The sequence below is a fragment of the Mastigoproctus giganteus genome, chromosome 7 (genome assembly GCF_048544385.1).
Source record: "Mastigoproctus giganteus isolate SK-2022 chromosome 7, ASM4854438v1, whole genome shotgun sequence".
Classification (NCBI taxonomy): Eukaryota; Metazoa; Arthropoda; class Arachnida; order Uropygi; family Thelyphonidae; genus Mastigoproctus; species Mastigoproctus giganteus.
The window spans coordinates 9,229,427-9,253,620 of NC_143581.1; the positions used below are offsets into that span (position 1 = coordinate 9,229,427).

At 39.7% G+C, this 24,194-nt stretch overlaps 1 protein-coding gene across 1 annotated transcript in view; it reads right to left on the reverse strand.

The window, feature by feature from the left end:
* The window catches only part of MESR6 (misexpression suppressor of ras 6), a 290,407-nt gene that overhangs the window by 61,096 nt on the left and 205,117 nt on the right, over positions 1-24,194 (reverse strand). The window contains exon 5 of the mRNA XM_090377780.1: positions 1,305-1,414. Within this exon, the coding sequence (XP_090233906.1) occupies positions 1,305-1,414 (110 nt within the window). The remainder of the gene's footprint in view (positions 1-1,304; positions 1,415-24,194) is intronic.

The window sequence follows — 24,194 nt, forward strand, 5'->3', positions numbered from 1 at the left end:
AACTCCCCCCTCCAGGCATGAAACCAATGAAGGAAGGAAGATAAGAGTTGTAATGTCGTGTGTACTGAGGTGTTCGGAGACCGAGAAGGACCAGGGGGGAGGGGGCTTTTCATTTTCTTATAGTAACTGTATCATCTTAAACAAAAGTCTTCACTGGTACTTTGAATGTAATGCAGAAGACCAAACATCAAGGGTTGGTATTTGGCTTCCTGTTTGGACATTGTTTTATTTATTTATATTTTTTAAAGATTCGTGAGTTAGATCGTTTAGCAGCTTGTAGACTATTATAATCTCAAAAGAAGGTGGTACTGGACATTACATCCGTTCCTCCTTCTAGTCAGGTGATGACAAGGGTGAGCATTGAAGTGGACAGTGAGGAAGTGACACGATGTCTGTCTGTATGTATGGGGTCGCTTTTAAATTGCCAGTTGATTGGCGTGTAAAGAAAGTGGTTGTAGGAAGGGGGGATTGTCCCTAAAACCGCAGAGAAAACGAGATGCAGTTCCACCCAGAGGACTTCGCTTTGCACGACACTGCCACGCCCCTATACGGATAAAAACAGTAGAAGGCTGGAGAAATAGCAATGACTCACAAAGGGGGGAACAGGGGGTGTCAAAGCACATGTGACACAACTAGACATGGAGACGCAGAGATCACGTTATGTCGAAGGAATATTTTTGATAACAAAAGGTGTATACGATTATGATAATTGTAACCTATGAAGCTGCAGGGGCATAAAATCCTATTAATAGTCGATGAAGTGCAACTGGTGTAGTCTAATTGAGATTTTGGGGGGTGAAGAGAGGTGATGTTATTTTTTAATTTCGTTATATTCAACCCTGTAAACTCTAATTTATATTACAATTTGCAGGATCGAACTGAAAAGACAATTGTCTTCAAGAAAAAAAGTGTTTAAGTTTTCTGAGAGCTTCCCACCCCTCTCCCTCTGTCCAATCCTTTTCGGTTTCAAGTCTGTTTGCCGCTTTTTCATACCCGGGCTGGAAAAGCCCTAAAGACCAACTAATTCAACTCGACTGCTGAAGACTTTTAAAACCTTTAAGTACATTTTATCGCTCAGAACACTAGCCATCCCTAAGGTTTCTTGACAATGACAGAGATACTCTATCATCTTAGAGTGCTGTTTAAACAAAGGGACTGTCATGCAATGTCTAGACCTTTGTCCAAGTGTTTGGCAACAGTCACTTGGACTGAGGTCATTTATGTGGAAGAGAGCAATTCTCAGAAAACTTGGATGAGATTAAGGAATTTTGAAACACTTAAGAGAGATCTTAGAACATACTCACCGTTCCCCGTCTGGTAGATCTGTTAGCGTTCCTCCCTTCTTCACGTGTTGTAACATTGACTCTAAATCGTTGACTTGTTTCTGCCTCTGATCAGTCGCTTCTAGGAGGTCCTATTGGAGAAAACGTTCATAATGATTCAGATTAGTGGAGAAAGAAAATTAAGCAATTTATTGTCAAAATCGTACAAAGGTTTTTGAATTGTTTGGATTAACAGTACTTAAAAAAAAAAAAAAAAGAAAAATATCTTAGAGAAAATGTTGTGTTTCTGCCAGAAAATTACAAATTATTGGCAAACAATTAGCAAATTGCTTGATCACTCCAGCTTGAAATGAAGTGATCAATGGTGTTTCTGGGGGGAAAAAAAAGGGGACTGTTTACTAAGTTGTGCGTTCCCCTGGCAGCAGACACAATTTTGGTAGCGATGAAGATCCAGCGTATTGTGTACGCTGGCCATACTTGACCTTCCCCATAATTTGCTTCATCTCCCTAGGAGGCATCTGGATCAGCCAGTTTATAATCTCGCTGCTAGATGGAGACTGGAAGTAGTAGTGCGGATGTGGGGTACATTGCAGAGGTCACGTCCTCCTACATGTCCTCCCCAATTTCTCTTTGAACACATCATTAATAGCCAAACTAACAGAAGAAACTTATCTGCAAAAAGATCTAAAACTCGCAAACACTTCGTCCTTCATTTCACAAATATAAGTGAAATGATTCTATTCCCACTTACAGTCTGTCAAGTCCACTAACTCTTTCTGACGGAATTCCAATTATCGATTGATTCAACCACTTCGTCTTTGTCCTAATTATTCGCTTCAAACGTGGTACTTGTGCATATATCTGCTCTAATATTCCCTCTCAAAGACTTAGTAATTTGGAATATCCTCTTTTCGATCTCCTTTGGCTTAAAATCTCTCTACCCAATCACCAGATGACCCTGACCATACAGTCAACTCTTGATCTTTTTATCACAAACAACCCTTTCAAGTACATGGACGTGGTGAGTGGCCATCTAGACACCTCAGATCACAACTTAGTGATGACCCCTTCTCCAATGGAGCTTTTCTCTTGTGGCCATTTTCAGCCTCTGTTGTTTGGCATTTCAAGAATGAAAAATGAGATGATCTGCGAGATTTCTATTCTTCTCCTTGGTTGGGTTGTCGATTTAAATCTCTCAATATTTGCTCAGACTGTGCCTTGATCACCGTCCTCCCCATACCAAGTGGAAAACATCCGAGTTCGAATCCCGCCAATGGCGATAGGAATTTTTATGGCTCTTTTCACAAAGTGGCTGAATTAGTCGGTCTCAAGCGAGGATAGCATGATTTTTTCTCCCGAAAATTCAGATTTTTCGTCCAGCAAACAGCAAATTGACAACAGAACACGAGCACGTTCCAGAAATCATATACAGCATAATAACACCTAAGTTGCTTATACGCTTAAAAAACCAAAAACAACAACTTTCCCACCGGTGAAGTCAAACTCACTGGTATATAGTTGGCCATCATGTCTTTTGCACTTCTGTCATGGAATGGTTAGGCGTCAGCATCTCCCGTACCAGGCGATTCGATCCAAGTCCCTCATTAAATCACCCATTTCTTGCTGATTACGGTAACATGGTGGTTTACTCGAACAAGTTTCTGAGAGGTAATCCCAGTTATCCGGTCACAAGATTCATCATCCAATTTTGAAGATTCTTCTCTGGAAGATGGACTAGGAATTACCAGATTTTTATTGTGTGACACTGGAGCAATAGAGGATAGTATATTGGGAAACACTACAGCTTTGTCGATTGAGAGACTTTCTAAACTTTGATATTTTCATACAAAAATAGCAGTGGTTATAATGGTTTGTGGGTTCTCTCCATATTCAAGGAACAGCAAAGACATTCACTTGCGGTTACCACAAAACCATCACTAATGTTGACCTGTAACTACCATAGTAGAAATTAGGTGCTCACAACTTATCTTAGTCCCTATAGGGATCAAGACAAGTTGTAAGCAAGTCAAAGATTGTCATAAAGACCAGCACGCCTACCGTGAGGAAACCAACTCATTGGACTTCTGGACAGGGACCAAAAGTAGAAGTCAGTAACAGATACTGGCTTGTTCATGATTGTCTTCTGATGCTTGTTTTGCAATCCGCACCGGACCCAGTCAGTATTACTAGATCATACTCCATACCATGATACTATCCCCGGCTGCTTGAGTGGTGGTTACGAGACAGTCTAGCTGCATATCTTCATGAATTTCACCTTAGCACTGGTGCAAGAAGTAAATCGAGACTCATTAGACCACACGATTCTTTTCCACTGTTCCATAGTCCAATCTTTGGTTGGAGGCACCATTCCAATTGAATCTTCCGATTTTTTACAGAAAAAAGTGGCTTTTGTATAGATACACAGTTTGGAACTGTGCTTCGGGTGATTGTCTTGTTGTAATATAAAATTGCTTCCACAAAGTGGAAGTCCAGAGAATATTGCATTATGTTCAAGAATGTTTCTATGGTCTTCTTTTCTTAAAATTCATTCATTTCTGACGATGTCACCTACTCCAGAAAAACAGAAGCAACCCGAGATCATGATGGAACCGCCATCGTGCGTGACTGTAACCACTAAACAATGTGACACCATTTTTTCCTCAGATGATCATCTTACATAAATTTTACGCTTAGATCCAAAAATTTCATATTTGGATTCATCCGTCCACAGTAGGTTTTTTTCATTTTCAATTGTCCAATGTTGATGGCTCTTAGCACAAGCCAACAGTTTTTTTCGATTTTCCTGTTTTAAACGGGTTTCGGACCGCTGCGCAACCATAAAGTCCTGCTTGTTCAAGATAAAGTTATAGATATGGGAGTTTCTATGTTCCTGTTGAACTCAGCTCGGATTTGAAGTGTAATGAGTTGTCCATCGCGTTTAGAAACTCGTATATGGTCTTGTCTAGTGCTTTAAACTGCCAGTGTCCTTGAATCGTCAATTGGTAGTTGGTACTCCTTGAAATACCCAGGTGTTTTGCAAATACTTGTCATGGAGATTTCTTAGTCCTCAATTTATATTATTTCAAAACACACTAGAATCAACTACATTTTTCTACATCCAGGAATCCTCTACAACGTTCTTCCACAACTTTCTGTTGGTTGGTTGTTGGCGATTCCTAAATTTATATTTTGCCTAATCGACTGCTTTTTTTTTTCGCAATTGGAAAGTTGTTCCCCGTCCTCGTTTTAGCATAAATATATCAATGGTGTACTTCTGAAACGAACGTACCATTTTAAATTAAGCTCCATCTTCCGACTGCACGAATTTGCGCTGCATCTACTCACTCTACAATTGTCGTTGTTATTACTACTGCTATCTCTTCATTTATCACAATTTTGCCCCCTGTACAGCCAGTGGGCTAGGACAATGTAAAAATAGTTTATTGACAGCATACAATTTTATATAAATTCTGAAGATATTTAAAATATTAATGATATGCACTGAATTAGAAATATAGGGATTGGTATACATATCAGTTCTTCAGGATCTCATCACCATTTGTATATTACGATTGAAAATATGGGATTCCAACTTCCAGGAAGGATTGTAAGAACCAACATGGGAATCACACTTTTTCAAAATCTGTAAAGATGTCAGGCAGGGCTGCATTCTGTCACCTCACCTTTTTAATCTTTAAGCTGAAGATACCATTCATGAAACTTTGTAAGATTTGGACACTGGAGGACTAAAGATGAACCTTCGTTGTGCAGATTATCCTACGGTAATTTGCAATTCCAAGGATCATCTTAAAGAAACTGTGAATTAGAGTTTCTTTAAGTATGGTGATCTGGGTTCCACAAAGTGAAGATTAATGGGCAATCGAAGAAGCTGAAGAATTTGATTACTTAGAGTCAAGAACAAATAAGAACGGTGACTGCTCAATGTAAAGAGATGAAGCAACTGCTAAAACCTTGATCACTGATCTGATGAAATTATGGAGAGGTCAAGATCTGCTCCTAAAGACGAAACTGAAATTAATTGATTCGTTAATTTTTCCAGTTACCACTTATGGATGTGAAGGATGGAATCTGAAAAGAGGAAGCAAATTGGGGCATTTGGTGTTACAGAAGAATACTGTGCATTTCTTACCTTGATCGAAGAAGAAATGAGCGGGTATTGAATAAAATTGGCACGACAAATTCTTCTTCATAGCTTCAACAGAAAAAAACTCAAATTTTTTGGACAGACAGCAAGGAGGAAAAACTTTCTGTTGAAGGGAAGAAGAGCAGAGGAAGATCCGCAACTAGATGGAAGGATGGGATCAGTGAACTTTCTGGGCATTAGCGTTTGCTTTGCCTCTTAGAGCACAAGATTGATGCAGTTGGAGGAATTTGTTGGTGGCCAAAACAGCTCAAGGAGCTACAATTGAGCTACCGTGGTGATTCATTCCAGATTATTGATGTGCTCTAGTGTGTGTGACCCTGGATGTTTGCTAGTTGTGTTGCCTTAGTTTGTCCGACAGATGGCGTAGTTCTGAAAGATTGACAATTTAAAATTTGCTTAATCTGCTGTTATTTATTTATTTTTTTTTCGCAATGGGAAAGTTGTTTCCCGTCCTCACTTTAGCTTAAATATTTTTAGACTAAAGTGAGGACGGGAAACAACTTTCCCATTGAGAAAAAAAAATAATAAAATAAAATAAAATAAAATAAAATAAAATAAAGGGGTTTCTGAGCGAGTGGCAACTTGTTCGAATCGACAAATTGATTCGTATCTGACTTCCGTCTACACGAAGGCGGGCTGGTCAAGCGGCGTTGAAAAGGTCATAATGACTTGAGCGCGCGTGGCGCATGTCGGACAATAGTGACATTTTAACGCCGAGAACGGTCGACGTTGGTTTGTCCATCGCATCGCTGTAAAGGCGTGTGCGCCGCTCATGAAGGTCACAGGCCAGCGGAGCTAGAGGGTATCGAAGGGACACGTGTTCCCCGCCAGGCGCAAAGCATAAGGTAGGTATCAGTGACCGAGAGGCCTGTCGGGGTGACGCCGCACGAGTTCTGGCGTATCATCGACCTGCCAGTGACCTTTACAAGATGGGACGGTTGTAAATGATAATATCCCTCGTGGTCCCAACTCTTTCCCCACCCCTCAAAACTGATCATGTCAAACGGTTCTTTGAATTAAAAACGAAAACAGACACATGACTGAACGCATTAGCCAAAATTATTATTATTTTTAATAATGATAATTGTCAATATTGGAAACCCTGACGCAGCCGAAAAGCTAATCCAAAAGAAAAACAGGGTCAGCCAGGTTAATTAGCGTTCCCTCTTAAAAGTCAAGCCACTCCCTGTCATACAAATGACCAGTCCGTGCCCCATTTTTTTCTTCTACATATATTTCCACGAACACAAATCAATACGAACTTCCACATATAGCAGGGTGGTCAAACGCGAGGGTAGAGTAATACACGCGTTTCAGTTGCCCGCGTGACTGCTAAATACGGTGATGTCCTTATATTCTCTGTTTATTTATTTTTGGAGAAAAGGTAAAACAAACTCCAAGCATTAGCATCAGTATCATTTCCATGACTTGAACTGGAGCCAGTCAACTCAGATTATGAGGTGTCAGTAGATTGGACAACTGGCTAATTTCTATCTCATCTGCATCTAGCTTTCATCAACAAATCATCTCTCAGAATATGAAGCCACGTTGGGAAAAATTCCCATAAAAATTCCTCACGTCATCGACGCAACTCGAACTAATGTCTTTTCCACTCGGTGTTGGGAGGACGGTGATTCTACCCACTGTGCTACCTAGGAGGGCATATTTCCCGGTAGTTTTATTTTTAAAATTTATTGAAAGAGGTTTAGATAAAATATTTTCCTTTTATAGTTCACATTCAGCTTGGCCAGTGGAAGAAAATTCCATTAGCAGTCTTTCGAAATTAGTGAGCATCCCCTTATGAATATTAACCAAATTAATAATTGTCTAAAACTTGAATGGCTGCAGTGAACTTGTCAGCAAAGTGTTTCCCATGAAGAAAGAACTTCAGGGAAGGAAAGGGAAAGAAATCTAAGGTTGCAAGGTCGGGGGGAGTAAGCAGGATGAGGCAATATTTCAAACCTACATTTATGGACACCTCACTGGATGTGGGGAATGTGCAGGGGTATTATCGTGGAGCAGACGCATACCTCTTGACAGATTTCGTCTTTTTTTCTTTTATAGCAGCACGTAGCTTTATGAGGAGGTTGGAATAATACTTCGTCGTCCAAGTACAGCCCCGTTGAAGGTAATCTGTTGGTATTATGCTGATCCAAAAAAACTGACAGCATCACCTTGCCAGCAAGATGGTTGCACTTTTGCCTTTGTGGATGGTATTGATTCTGCATGCTTCCATTGTTTTGTGATTTGTTTATTTTGGGGATCATCGTGATGGATCCAAGTTTCATCCATGGTGACTAGTCGTGAAAAAACTCCTGCTTTTCCTGGCACATCGACGTCTGTATATTGTGCCATTTCCTTCTTCTAGTAAGGGGTCAGAAGTCTGGAACCCATCTAGCAGACACTTTATTCATATGCCACTGTTGATGGATGATGGTTGACTAATTTGGGGCTCTGTAGCTAGTTCTCTAATCCTAATACGGCGATCTTCGAGGATCAATGCCCCACATTTTTGCAACTCTCTCTTCTGTTACAGCAGTTGCTGGGCGTCCTGGGATTTGTTCATAATGCATTGAGGTTCTTCCACATTTGAATTGTTTATAGCAATGTAACCTGGGCAGTCTTCTCCAAAAACAGCGACCATTTCTTCGTGGATTGTTTTGGGCGTTTTCTCTTGCAGAAAGAGGAACCGAATCACTGATCTGGATTCCACTTTATCCATTATGACACTTCACCTCATTCAGCACTGCAAAGAAAAAAATTAATGGTGAGATGGAAACCAAAATTTGTGTGGTTGCTATAGAGACTCAAAGTATCAGAGTAGTTGTGATAGAAAGATAAAAAAACAAGAACAACAAAAAATTCTATCAACTACTTCTGGTTGAACACAAATCTTTCTTGAAAAGATTTGTATTCCCCTTTTATAATCAACGAACTTTCCTCCTCATTTATTTCCTCTACATCCTCTTCTCCCTTTCCTTCTTTAAACAACTTACTTTCACGTATACACTACCCTAACAAAAAGTCATGTACACTTGTCGCATGACTTCTGTTACAATCTGTAGAAACCTGAGCGAAATATTACCATCTTGCAAGGTAATGTCCCAACTTGCAATCTGTCCAAAATAATAGAATACTACAGGTTTCAAGAAGGATTCGTGTTTGAAGAAGCAAATTGGTAACAACAGATTATTTTATGAAAGTAATTTGAAAGAATTTTAAAACGAAAACAGAAGTGAACGAAAGCTTCACTTCTGTGAAGGACGGAAGTAGAAGGGATGAATGATCCAGAAGAAAGGTTAGTTCTGCAAGTCTGGTACTGAACTTTGAATGGATGTTAACTATGTGAAAATACACTCCTGAGCCAAAACATTATGACCAATTCTTTCTCCACGAGTGGAAGCATCGCACAGCAACTAGGAGTGACATCACCGACTGGAGAAGCAAATATAGTGACGGCACGAGTGGTGCATGCCATTTCTTCAGTACGTAGCGCGTTCATTTGGGAAAGACCTGAAGGAGTTTGAACAGGAATTGATTTGGGCGCTAGGAAGGTGAGGCCAGCATCTCAACGATAGCAGGCATTGTCGAGGGTCGCCTTAGTGAAGACCTAGCAGGAATGGTCCATAGAGGGACCGGTGCTGTCTTACAGATGTCTGTTGTCCAAGACATTGGGGCACGGTAGTACCGTTTCTAGACATTGGACGATTGGGAAAGAATCTCCTGTTATGATGAATCAAGTTCTAGCGCTATCATGCCAATGAGCAGGTGAACAGCTGCAACCAGACTGCATGGTTGGACGAAAACAGGCCGTTTTTCTGTCTTCATGGACATCACTAGGTTCTTCTTCCCCAATGAACAGTGTCAGTTCTACTTCAGCATTGAGGTACAAACTTTAGGACAAACTTTTGCCCTACATGCTGCCTATTATCCAGATGACATACTCTTTCAACAAGATAACGTCACGTTCCACGAGGCCGGCATTGTGCAGGAATACCTCGAAGATCGTGTCTAAGCATTACGTGCGCTCCCCTGGCCCCCAAATACCACCGACATCAGTCCCATCGAACCATTGTCTGATGCGGTAGAACCAGCATTGGCCAGTCCACGCAATACCTCGTTCCATTACCGAACTCTGGGACGTACTTCTGTCCAGCTGGTCCAGGATACGAGAGAACACTTTCCGAGGTCTCGTTGAGTCGATGCCAAGCCGGGTGCAAGAGGTTATCAAGGCGAAAGGCCCCCTAACACGGTAGTAAGTAGGTGGTCATAATGTTTTGGCTCATGAGTGCATGTGTAGAAATGGCATGCAGCAGAAATTGAAAGTCTGTGTGATAGAGAGTGTAAGTGATGAGTCATTAATTAATTTGATTTCCATATTTTGCATAGAGTTTAGGAGTCTAATAGAAGTTTTGGGAGCACAACCCAAATGTGGGAAAATATTCTAAATAGAAGGATTGTACTACGAGGGGTGTTTGAAAAGTTCGGAGTGTGAGTGCGAAGGTTTTATTTAAGGAGTCTGGTAACACGTTACTTTTCAACAAAGTCCCCTTTGGGCCAATAAACTTTTGCAACATGCTGTAATGCCTTGAGTCCAGCTGCGAATGAAGTTTTCTCTTGGTTCTCCAAAAATGCATCCACTGCAGCAATGACGTTACTGTTAGTGGGAAAATAGATGCCAGCCAGGTATTTTTTCAAATTAGGAAATAGATGAAAGTCTGATAGTGTTAGATATGGTCATTATGGGGGATGGTCCAAGATTTCAAGGCAATGTCAGTGACAAAATTGTGAGCAGGCGCCTTGTTCTGGTGGAACAAGACTCCTCTGTTGAGTTTTTTTTTTTTTTTTTTTCAAAAGGTCTGCATAATATGGCTTTGTGACTCTGGCCTTTCTGAAGGTAATCAGAAACACTCCATTAGTATCCCAAAATACCGATGCCATCAAGGAATCGAATTGGCTTTCTTTGGAGCGGGAAAAGAGCCGTGTGTCCACCAATTGGACTGCACCTTGTCTCTGGCTGAAAGTGATGAACTTACGTTTCATCCATGGCCACAAACTTTGCAAAGAAATTTGTTTGATCTGCTTGAAAACGATGCAAATGTTCACTTGTCAACTCTTGAGCGTTACTGATCTGCTGTTAACGATTTTGGGACCCATCCTGCTTACACTTTTTTTATAACGAGGATCTCTATTATTATGTGGTACACACATTTGGACGAGATGCCCAAGACGCTGGCAATGGACCAAACTGTCATTCGTTGATCGATCATTCATCACTAGATAAGGCACATTTTCAACAACTTATGGAGCGATCGACGTTGCAGGTTTCCCGTGGGTCATCTTCCAGGCTTTCCCTCCCTTGTTTCAATTCTGCTGCTCTCTTCTTAACCGTGGATACGAAGGGGCATCCTAACCCAATGTTGTAACCATATCCTCAAGAATTGCCTTTGGCATTAGTTCCTTTTTCCCAAATATTACGCGAACAGTTTTATGCGACAAGAGTTCCAAAAACGAAAATTTTGAGCTCAAGGGAAAAGATTTCATGATATTTTAAATAATTTTTGTATTGGTAACGATAAATTTTATTCACCCAACCTATAAATAAATAGTTCCAGACTTATTCTTTGTAAATTCTTAAGAGAGATTCTTATTCAAACACAAAAAGACAATGATTTTTGGCTAACTGAATGGATCCATCATCATGACAACGAACCAACTCACAATGTACTTTCTGAAAGCAGCTTTGGGGGAAAACAAGAAGATATCCTCAGCGATTTCTTTCTCTTTTCTCAATTAAAAAACTCAATGGAAGGAAAAAAAGGTCTTCTAGCACTGATGAAATGTTGGTGAAATGGTCCAAAATCCTTGTTCCAGCGATTTTTTTATACTACTGCTGTAAACATTTTTGGAATTGAGTTCAGAGTCTGTATCACATATTCTTGAATATCTTCAATGGTGACAAATCTTCGCCTGAGGAGGGATTTGATTTTTTAAAAAGCTGTTCGACAACAAATCAGGAGAATAAGATGGTCAAATCAACTGGGTAATACCATTTTTAATAAAACTGTTTGACAGAAAGCACACTGCGAGCGGGAGCATTGTTATGGTGAAGCTGTCAATCATTGGGCCACTCAATTTGCGTTGTACATAATCTCTCCAACTCATCCTCATGGGTATTGGAAACACCAAGTTTTATTTTGGTGACTTGAATCAACCGTTGCAAATTAGGGGAATTCCCTAAAACCCCTTGAGATAGTCACCCATGTCATGTTATTCTATTGTGGTCTGACTCAACTTTGCAATAAACTTCTTATTCGTGCCATTTCGTAAACTGTCAACTCACTAGCCAGGAAGTAGACTCATCCAATGAAGTGTCCGTATAGTTTAGACTGGGGAGGAGGAGGAGGAGTTCCCCTTCCCGTGATGTTTCACTTTTACGCTCTCCACTCAAAGCTTTGTCTCTCCTCATCACACTACACACCTTGGAAATCCTCCCATGTCTCGTGCCACCTAATTAAGCAATTAACATTCGTTCTCCACTGTAATTACGCACGCGGGCATGTTCTTGAAGCAGTCACGTGGACGCTAACTAGGAGACCGACAGATGACACCACGTGACTTACACCTCGGAGCCACGCGGGTAAAAATCTCAGTCACTTGCGAGAAACCATCCATTGATCTAAGTTTCTATTAAGCCATCCTTTAGATGCTAGTGTGGAAAATGAAGGAGAGATGCCCAGAACTGAACTATCAGCCCACTAACTAGTTCTGGTAATGAGCTATTATAATCTCCTGGTAGTTTGTCATACAATTTACCTTTAGACCACCTTCAAAATCTTTATAAACTTCGATTGCCCAACACAAAGGGCATATAAATCCAAAATGCAGTATTCAGATCACCACCAGAGGACGCTAACTATTTGAGTTTAACAGACATTTTAACATTGTCGCGCACAAAAAAAAAAAAAATATTTTAATGCAATTATCACGAAAGTCAATGGCTTGAGGTCTTCTACATTGTTTTAAAGCAGTCGTTAGACGAAGCATTTTATAAGGTGGCGAAGTGCACCAAATTCAGAAAGCATTTAAGATTTATACTTCTTTAAATGTCTAAGAAAGTTTGTGTACACAATCTATACTTTTATTAGCACATTAGTAGTGATTAACTTTTAATTTGCAAGGGTTAAAAGATAATAAAAAGAGTATCAATGGTTTCAGAAAGACGTTGCGATTGGTCCAGTCCTGGCCTGAAAAACCTGAAAAGAAAATCTCTGATAAAAATCAATAGTGGATGGTTTATGGGCAGCTGTCACGCCATCTACATATTATAACATGCCACACCGCTGTCCACACAACCAGTTTTTCCTCCAGTTTTTTTCTTTAACTACAAAATTTCGAATCTAATGTAAGGGTTAGCAGCGATTAAGAGTAATGACCTACAGGAGGTCATAAACATGCGGGCTGGATCCATGTCTCTTCTAGGTCATCTTCAACTGGCATCTTTTTTTTATGATTCATGTTTACCTTTAGGAACAGTAAAAACTTTCATAATTCTTGGAGTAATTTTGGTCAGTAGAAATCACTTGACCATCATTTGGTGTAGTTGATGAAGATTCATAGCATTGTTGACCATCCATTGAAGTATCTTAAAAAAAAAGAGAAAAAAAAAAGGTGTTTATACAGCTGAGGCCCACAGACAGACCCAGAGGAGTGTACAAGAATATTGATATTTAAACTGATTTCCTCCTACCATCTACTGAAGATTTAGAACATACAACTCAATCATTACAAGTCCTAGTATTTTATTTAATATTATTATTTTTTCTTTTCTTTTTTTTTCTCTAGCTGGTGTGCTTTAAGGGGGGTTAAAGGGGTTTCTCATTGCGTGACATTGAAGGGCTGTGAAAAGGCTGACTCTTGCAGGATACTGAGTGAGGCTCCTTGTATAGGTTCAAGGCCAAGGCTGCAGGTAAAATTGAAGGGAGAAACATAGCCCGGACGTTCCCGGCTCCACTTCCATTTCACTGAGGGGCCTGAATGGGGAAACTAGGGACGACATCCCCGTCAAGGTCAGCCAGAATCTGGCGCCACTACAAGTAAAGAATACGTGGAGGAATCCTGCGCGTTAAAAGGGGAAAAAAAGTCGCTGACAGGATTATCGAAAAAACGAAGCAAACGACGAGCGCACGTTGGATTGACCAACCAATCAGTTCGTCACCAAAAGAAGAGTCTCGGAGTAGTGAACTACCGTCAGCATTCCCCCACCCTTCCTGGGATGAGAGGGGGGTTCAGCTTTAACCCACGGAGCAATCACCTCAGTTACGATCTCTCCTGGTGTACGAAGCAACCGTCGGTCAACTCTTGATTAATGCCGCTAATGACGCGCGCGCCATATCCACAGACCGTGGCCTGACGTCACAGCTTCTGTACTTTCATTGGATACCGCAATGCGGGACAATCCAAGACTGGCTGTGAGGTATTTCCCGAGGCGTGTCCAAAAAGAGCGAGCGTCCAATGAGGAACCTCAGAGAGCCGTCTGTCACGGTTTCTGCAGCACGAAAACTGCTCGCTGGAACACGACCGTGCGAGAGACGACACATCGGCGGTTGGAGTAACAACCCCCAGAGCCAGAGTGTGGTGAGGACATTTTTCTGTGAGTGTCGGACTAGTGCAGGACTCGCTGTTTGCAGATTTGGTGATCGCCCCTTAAAAAAAACTGAGGACTCACAAGGACCATATTGCCGGTGGTGTCAACTTGGCAAGTTAGAGCATCAAGGACTCCGGAATACCCCCTCTTTCTTTCTCTCTACCTTCGTCGACATAACAACCCTTCTGATGATGATGATGGCGTCCGCTCTGATCGGAGGATTGTGCTTCACCCCTTTTTCCAGTTGCGTCACGTCTCAGTGCCATGACGACACCAGCTATAAACACTGTCTGTGCGTACGGTGTACCTTTTACCATTCTTTTAAGATTCTATTCCCAGAGGGAAGGGAGTTTCTCGATTAGGTTGATGCATCGAGAGCGAGGTATGGAGTTTGTACCGTGCATATACCTGGTAGGAACTTCATACCATGCTCGCGATGTTCGACCGTCCACCGTTAGGCCTAGCGTCTGTCGATATGGACTAAACCGACCATCAAGAGGACGAAGACAGATGGCGAAACATCAACTCTTTGTACAGGTGACGCGTTTTCGCTTGTTTTTATTGTTAGTATTAGTAATTAATTAGCTCCAGTTTCTCATTAGTTGAGCATTTGTATTTAAAGACTAAGAACTTTCGCTCAATCTTTAATTAAACCCAATTATTTTTGCAGTTGACAAACACGTGCAGTTGTTGATTGATCTTTACAGAGTTCACCCCTTTTCTCTTCCTTCCTCCACTTCTTGTACAATTTTTATTATTGTGGTCTGTGTATGTTGTAAACTACCACGCCAGCTCTATAACCTGATAATCAAACTTAACCGAATTTTTCATGTTACAAAAGAAAGATGAAATGTGGTTTAATGTTGTCTAGACACCACGGACAAGCAAGTATCTTCAGTAATGGTGAATGTTTTCTTCCTCACTTAATTTAATTCCTGTTTAATTTCTATTTTTAATTTCCAATTTCAAGATACTGATCTTTGGTTAAAAGGCCTTCTATACGAAACTTTTTTTTCCCAGACCATGGTCCATCTTTGACCACTTCTTCGGTTAAACTGGATTTCCCAGGTTTTTGGGAGTCCACATACTGGTGTTCATTTGGACCAATGGTTTCACTCACTCAAACACGAAGTTCTGGCTATCAGTCAGTGTCCACGTTTAGCCAATATGCTCCGTCAGAAGCCACTACACATGGTGTTGAATTTAAAAACTAGCAACCATGGTAACTCCCAAAATCAATCCTATGACTTATGATCATTGTAGCCTTTACAAGAGGATACACTCGATTTTAAAATGCCTTCTTTCCAATGTATCTGGGGCCTGCTTCTTGGGACATCTCATCTCCAATTTGTAGTTGTACGCACCTTAGCTAAACCTCAAATAAAAGATTTGACCCAATTTGTTCTCCTTTCTTAAGGTGTGCCATTTCGTAGACTTTCTTTCGTTGTTTATCTCATACTTTTTAACTTCGTTATCAGTAGATACAGGATTTTTTAAATCACCAACAGATGGATGGTGTTTCCATTCTTTGAAATTCATTCCGTTTGTAACAAACCTTTCAGAATACAATCACAATGGTCCAATTTTACAAATAACATTCGCTTAAAATCTAAGGACATGAGGCATTTGGTTCACCTCAGTTGTAGAAAGATCTCCCCCTTCCTATTGATGAATCTTAAACAGGCGAAACATTAAGCAACTTTAGGCGGTCCATTCCAGAGAAACCACCACTACAGGAATCATGGTTTACAAATCTCCACAAACCCACGAATCACAACCGATAGAAAAGTAGGGATAATATTTGAGGTAGAAATAAGTTTTTAATAATTGAACAATCAAAGGTATTCATTACCAATAATCAATACATTTAACATACAGGCGTCGTCACAATAAACTTCTACCACAGACTCAACTCATGCGTCACGAATCCATGAAGTAATTCGATTTTGTTTTATCCATAAGCTGGTTGTACTGTAGTTAAAATTCTTTGAGGTCTTGGCCACTGCACTGTCCCCTCCCCCTCACCTAGCTATGTCATCAAGAAGTAACAAATGCATCAAAGACTTAATAAAGTATTAATTATAAGCGTTTGATGCACCTATTTTTCTTATATACAGTGTATATAAATTAACTCAATATAGTTTATCAGGTTGTAATGCCATTAGACGGTAATGTATCATGTGATGTACTGTTGCCTAGCAACGTTTGTCTTGAATTAAACTATTTCTGCTACTTATCAATGTCTCAGTCTCAAATTCTTGCCTGTTGTCCATAGTGTCCTCAATTTACTGGAGTATAATGGTTTTTAGAAATCTGGTGTCGAGGGACCAATAGGATTACCATTTCCACTGTGTCGATTTTTTACTTCAACCATGGTTAAAAGAATGATCACAAACGCTCGGGGAACCGTTGTAGTTATTTATCAATGAACAACAGGGATGGAACGAAAAGGGATTGTCCACAGAGCCTCACTTAATCACAATTCTCCACTAGGTTAAACGGGACTGGCAAATATACTTTGTTTATGGGTAGAGGGTAAGATGAATCCCCAGAGAAAATTCCCAGGGTCTTACTCAGAAACAACTAATTCTATATTGAGTGCAGAGTCCAGAAAATGTTTCTTAAAATCTGTAGGATCATTATCACCAACTTAACGTTTGCTCACCAGAGTTCCTTAATTCAAATATTTGCATCTTTGCAGTTCAAATTTCTTAAATTAAACCATTCTAAATGTAGATGGCAGCTGGAAGAAATATAGTTCCACTGTTTTCAAATGTCCTGGGGGAGTTAAATCAATGTTTTATTTAAGTTGGTACAAGGGTTTAAGGTAACGAATCCTTCAAAATTAATACCAAGTTAATCAAGTTCTTATAAGATTGTTGAAGAATATCCAATTATTTGGGGTTAGTTTGTTGAAATATGTAGCAAATGAGGGGAGGGGGACTAATTTTTCCAAGATAACTAGCCATCAGGGTACGGGAAGAGAAAACGAATTTGGGTTGGGCTATCCGAATAACGGCCAACGCAACCAGGCCATGAAAAACCTTTGATTTTAGCATGGGATTCGAACCTGGACTTCTCTTCCAAACAGGTGGCAAGTGTTAATCTGTTGGTGCACAATAGAAAATAGGCAGTTGGGTACTCCAGACATTAATCCCCAAAATAAATCTTCAACGTTGATTTATTGCATATCAAAGGTAAGGGTTAATCACAGATGTACTCGGATACGGAAACCAAGATTGGTTAAACTGCACTAATTAGCTTTAAGGCAACGTTTCTAAATCGTTTTTTTGGATTCTGTCAACAGGGCAACAATTGATAAATCCAGTTGTACCTATGTAATGACATATGTCATTGTGGTATAGGTGCATCTCTCTTCAACTGTTGGCCTGATGCTGGAACCCCAAAAGGATTCAAAAACATCGTCCTGCTACGGTTGGTTTAATCAACCGAGTTATGTTATGCCAGGTGTTGATAGCGTTTTGACAATAAAAATGGATTTTAGCTTCTTTCTGACAGGAGTTTACAAAAACATCACCATATTTAGTAGACACACCGAACTACAGCGAACTAAAAATTATTTTAATTTTTAAAGTTGGTGGATAACTATTGTTGTAAGGTTAGAAAACTCTTTTATAACGAGAGGGCCGGCCTTCCCAAATTGAATACACCACATATCTGAAATCGTCTTGCATTTTTTGATAAAGGGAAAGAACTGGATGGAATGTTTTGAGTTTTTTGTTCAGTGAAGATCAATTATCATGATAGATTTAACAAATTTTAAGATTGGATTGATTTTAAACTTGGGAGAGTCAGGAGAGGACTGAGTAAAACTATTACACTGATGGCTTCAGCTAATGTACTGTAATTGCAATATGAAGAGGTTCTAACATGTTATTATCCATCAGTGGGATGGGATTTCGTAGGTCCATTTATTTTTAAAAAAATATATAATTTTTTAAATTACAGGGTCGGCGCTTTTCCTTGTAGAAGGGATAATTTTTGTTGTCTGAGTTCTGACTTATGAGCAACGGATGGACCCAACTGAGGTTTTTAAGAAAACAGACTCAAGGACTTTGATATTAATTCACGTAGAGCTGGAGAACAGTTGAGAAAACAGACCTTTTTCCACGAAATGCTTTAGCGAATTTGAAAATGACTACCAAATGGGTTATTAGAAAGCCAATTGAAGATGGCGGGACCATGAAAAAGATTCTGGATGTTTCAATTTCAATGAAAAAATAATAACAGAACCCATTGCACTCGATGGATTGTATTTTATTGAAATACGGTAAAAGTTTAATCTTATAATGAAAAGAAGATCTAAGTCTGATGAAGGGTCCAGGTGATAGAATCCAAAACGTCTAGAATGTTGTATTTTTTTTTTTTCTCATCTGCAAACAGATTTCTAATAAACCATTTGATAGATTAATTAACCCCTAATTTAGGGATTTTTGGTGTTGGAGGAGTTAAAGTAAAGAAATGGGTAAAAATCTAGTTTAGAACAAACTGTCTTTACTGGTGAGTCCTGAATACAGGAATCACCATTAAAGAATTATAATGGGTTAGAACCACGGTGAATTCGAATGCGTGTATTACTGTACCCACGCGTTTTAAGACTCGGCTGTGGTGTTTAATATTTGAGGGAAAGCATAAATATCGCAAAAATATTTATAAAAATAATTATTTCCCATCAGGCATTTTGAAATATAGTCATCTCAAAATGGACGTCCACTGTTCGATGAAGGAGGCTCTTTCTCTCCTCTGAGTTCTTTAGTTGTACTATTTTCCACCCTCACACCGGGTGGAAAATTGGGGTTCGAATCCCATCAATGACGAGATTCTCAGGAGTTAATAGCAATGGTTTTCTCTCTCTCTTTTGAAAACCCGGGTTTTTCATCCATCAAAACACGATTTATGGACATATTACAAGAGCGGGTTCATTGTTGGCCCTTTAAAATTTTTTTCTGAAAAAAATACTTACCATCGGGTCATCTTGGGTTGTATTCAACGGATTTTTATTAACTTTTATAGCGCATTTAGAGTGGTAAATTGAAGGATTAAGGGAGGTTGGAAGATTCTTTCACATCCAGGTATTATATTTATTAGAGAAATAATAGTTATATGACGTATACGCTTGATGGGATTGAGTTAAAAACAGTGTAGGAGGAAAGGGATCCGGGAGTTAACGTTTTCTGAACAATGTAAACAGGCAGCCAAGAAAGCCCATGGTGCCGTATCGATGATTTATCGAATACTGTCCTGTAGAGATAGGGAGATCGTAGTCCCACTGCATAAGGGAATTGCAAGACCACATTTGGAATACTGTGTTCAAGTATGGAGACCTCATCTGAAAAAAGACATTGAGCTCTTCAAAGGGTCCAAAGACGGCAACTCGAATGGTGAGATCGGCAGAAGGACCACCATATGAGGAAAGACTGATGTGGGCTAGAGAGCTTGGAAACCCGGCATCTGAGAGGTGACCTGATTGAGGTTTACAAGGCTCTGAGAGAGATTAGTAAAATGAATGAAGGCAGAATTCTCACTGTTATTAAATTCCAGAACTAGGGGCCATAGGTTTAGCTTAGATTGTAGGAAGTTTTCTTTTATACTAACTGTAAAAAAAAATATTATAAGGTGAACTGCATCATTCAACATTTTCCATTTTACACGCTTCTGCATAAACTGCTAATATATTTTTTAAAATTGTATATCAAACCCTGAAGAGGTGAATCTTTATACAATAAAATCTAAGACACAGGCAGAGCAACTGTTTCGAAACTTACTGGCTTCTCATCAGCTAGCGGATGATCTATTAATGAATATATGTAGAATCGTGAATAATGTTTTATCTGAGTGGGGTAGCCAAGGTAAAACTTCCGTCATGAGTATCTTTAACCCTTAGAAATTCTGCGTTTGCTCCATAGTACGATACTTTAAGGGGATACTTCAAAGCAATAGTTGAAATCAAACACTTCTTGCGCATCTGGGTTCGATTTTTTCGATCAAGGGGACCCATGAAGATCGCTGACTACTATTTCATCTTAGATTTTTAAATGTAAGAGGTGTGATTAAAGTTAGGGGCTGAATATTTGAGAAATGATGAACCTTACCGACTACTAGGATGGATTGCCTACGAAGCAGTCCCCTTGACACTGCATATACCGATTCCAACGCTTGTGCAACTTCTGAAAGCACGCCTCATCTTCTTTTGGAGTTGCTGCGTCAGTTTCTGAATAATTTTTTCAGTTGTAAATTTGTGATCTCTGAAGGGCGCTTAAAGCTTGGGGAAAAATCACAGGGAGTGATTGGCATTTGAATGGAAAGTTCCAAGTGTGCAGAGGCGATTCCAGATGATGGAATAGGCACGTGGATTCTAACACAAGAACTCGCTGCTTTCTGTGATCATCTGTGAAGATGCAAATCAAAAATTTGGTTGATACGCATCGCTTTCCCAAAGGTTGAAATTGATTGATATGTCCCATAAGATTCCAATAGCCGATAATTAAAAATCACTCCTGATCGGACCACGAATACAAGCGATTGAATCGTTGGCCAATGAAGTCGAAGGACCGCCACAGTTACCGTCATCTTTGACGGACAATTGGTCCTTGTTAAACTCTGCAATCCATTGATGTCTTCCAACGACATATAGAATCTTCTCCCAATGTTATTGTTAACGTTTCGTGGGAATCCGTTGCACGTTTTCCTAATTTAATGCAAGTTTGCTCCTCCGTAAAATTACTTTCATTTTAAAATGCAAAAACCATGCACCCTCATGTTTGACTATTCTGCTACAGGGGTGCAGGTTATTTGACTAGGATTCAGCCTTCAGTGGGAGCATAAAGATCCCCAAGACCGAGTTCGATAAGCATGAATTTTATTTGATTTCAACTGCTTTGCAATATCCCCATGCAATTTTACAGCATCCAGTTAGATTTGTAAGAGCCACACGTGATGGGAGTTTTGGGTTGGCTTGAAGTTTCATGAAGCTAGTGATTATCCAGGAAAGAGTGAGTATGCATCTAGAGACTATTTGATGCATACAGGGCTTCAGAAGACGGTAGAGGTGTCTTATTTAAGATGATTCTGAGCAGGTTATATCATAAATTACCTTTATTATTCTAATATAATGTTAAGTGTAACAAAAGAGATGGAGTGCCCTGTTCTGCAATCAGAACAGGGTGTATGGTGGATCTCCCTTGAATGAGTGATTGTCATCCAAAGGATATCCATGACTTTAATAGAGATTAAGTGATGGACACGAAGCAAAAGCACTTTAGCATCTTTGGATGATTCTTCTTCTGGATAGGGCTCTTGAAATGTGATTTCCAAATTGTTAATGTCATATCGGTCTTAAGATGGTGATGGAAGATGTGTGGTCGATTTTCTGTTTGCTGGAGGAGAAACCCGAGTTTCCGGGAGAAAAAAACATGCTTCCCTCGCCCGAAACCGACTAACTCAGCCACGTTGTGAAAAAGGCCCATAAAAATCCTTCTCGGCATCGATGGGACTCGAACCCAAGGTCTTTTCCATCCGGTGTGGGAGAGGACTGCAGGTCATACCACGGTACTACCTTTGTTATTCTAATGCTGGCTAAGTAAAACCAAAGGTAAAGGAGTAATGGCTTTGAAGAAGCACATGCTCCTTACTCTTATTTAACAAACATCAAGAGAAAAAAATAACAATATGAAGTTCATTAGAATATTATAAAATATCGTAATGATACTCTAGGAGAATAGTAAATCAAACAAGGTTCGCATCCCACAAGAAAAACAAATTGTCCAAGTTTGATATTTAAGTTGGACCAAACTCAATCACTTTTTCATAAATTATCCAACCCATCAAAATATATTGATTGGATATTGCAAAAGTATCCAATCCATCTTGATCGGAAATACTATTGGATATTTCCACAGATGCAAGTCAAGCTTCAGCCTTCAATGGGAGCCCAATTTTTATTTTATTCTTTTTCAGAGGTGACGCCAAGGGTCAGACTGCAACATATTGACCAATCTAACACATAAAGCGATGGATTATTAATGTAGCAACCTAACCATTATAAAATATTGAACTAGTCCCTTGTCAGTTACTGAATGCTTTAAAATTCTGTTCGGGAAGGGCCGGAGGTGGGGGATAAAGAGAGAGAGAATCAACAGAAATTTCGATTACTGTACAAAATCAATAGCACAGCTACGACCACCACTACGAGAAAGACTGGAGCAGTCGCACTACGATGGTAAAGGCCACACACAGGTTTGTATTAATCCGAATGCATCATGCAGAAAGAATAGGAAGATAATTAAACCAGCTTGTCTTACAAACAGTGGTTTGTGGCCCGCATTTTTCTTCCTTCTGATGGCTTAAGAAGAAAGAATTTTAAAACATATTTGCGCATGATTTAGAAGAATTATTAACCAAAACATTCCAGCAATGTCTCGCAAGGCCAACGAATTCTTTGCATAAACGTGCCTGTTTTTGAAAATGGATGCTGCGAATTGGACAAACAAGACAGTGGACTTAGCAGTTTACTAAATCACTTGAATAATCATGGAAGTGATTAGTCACGTCGATGGGGGGGGGGGGGATCTTTGAGGGTAGCTGTAATAATTTTATCTCGCCTTAATCTTTAAAGCTCCTTAACCCAACTTCAAAAACCTCTGACATTTATTTCAAAAATACTAATTTTTTTGCGCATATATCAAATGCGCTACCAACAACAACCAATCCTTGTCCACCCATATTTAACAAAGCCCTTTTTGGTATGGGCTTTTCGTTATCTTCCAGACAGCAATGACGCTGGGGTTTCTTTATAAAACCGCGAGATCCTTTGACATTAAATTTGTCTTCGGGCGATCTGTGGCTGTAGTAAATCCCAAACACGATGACACACAAACCTTGCATACAAACAGGTTCTGTGGTAGAAATTATGGCTGCGTGCATATATCATGGTATTATTTATGGTCTTCTTTATTCATTATTTCTTTTTTTGTTGTAATCCCCAGGTCACATGTCTGGTAAGTACGTCCCTTAAATATAAAGAGGTACCGTTTTATCCTAGCGTTTTCAATAACTTATTTAAGGAACACATGATCCATTTTAAATCATCCGATGCTATTAATAAGCAAATATCCTTTTGAATATTTCTAATTACCCTTTACTCAAGGGTACCATACATCAAGATGGCTGACATAAGCCAAGAACAATACGCGTTTTGAAATTTTGCTACCTTTTTAAAAGAAAATAATGGTCATTTAGACGCTTTCTCCATATTTTAGGAATTCATAGAGGATATTTGCTTCAATAGATTTACAGCGCGATGGTTTAAATAATTTAAAGATGGACGAGGAGGTATGAGTCCAATTTCCCCTTAAAGCAGAATTTAAACCTCAGCTATCCAGGAAGGTAACTTATTTTAGTGGTCAGCAACACGCTGGCCAACGTTCCTGATCTCTAATTTTCTGAAATAGTGATGACAGGGCATTGCATTCCACCTTCCAGTTTGAGAAACCTTGCTCTACACAAAGCTTCAAATTCTCGAATATCCACTCCCAATTCCTTAAATGATGGTCTCCAGGTAGTTCTTCAATGGGGCAAAGATAACTTCGTTAATTTCAATCCTTCTAAAACTCATACAGGACTCGCCTACTCCTATGCTTATCTTCGATGGATGGCACTCAAATTTCTAGACAAGACCACATATCTCTATTGGGATTACCCTGACTTCTAATCAGTGTTGATTCCTCTGCATCTAAAAAAATGGGTTTTACCTTTCGCTCTCAGCTTTACTTTTCTACTAACCAGTTACTCTGTACAAATATCAAATCCACCCTACCATGGAATACTGTTCCCACTTGGGAGGCGGTACCCCCATAACTTCTCTCAGGCTTCTAGACTTTGTTTCTGCTGCATGCCTTTTCTATAGATACTTCCATGATCACCGTTCTTCTGAATTGGCTTCTATAATTCCTGTTCTCTTCCAAACCAGTCCGAACATGCTGTAACCAGCAGCATCCATTAACTATCCAACTTCCAATTACAATCTACAGAAATTCAAGTCTAATGTCAACAAATATCATCTGTATTCTCAACCCATGCA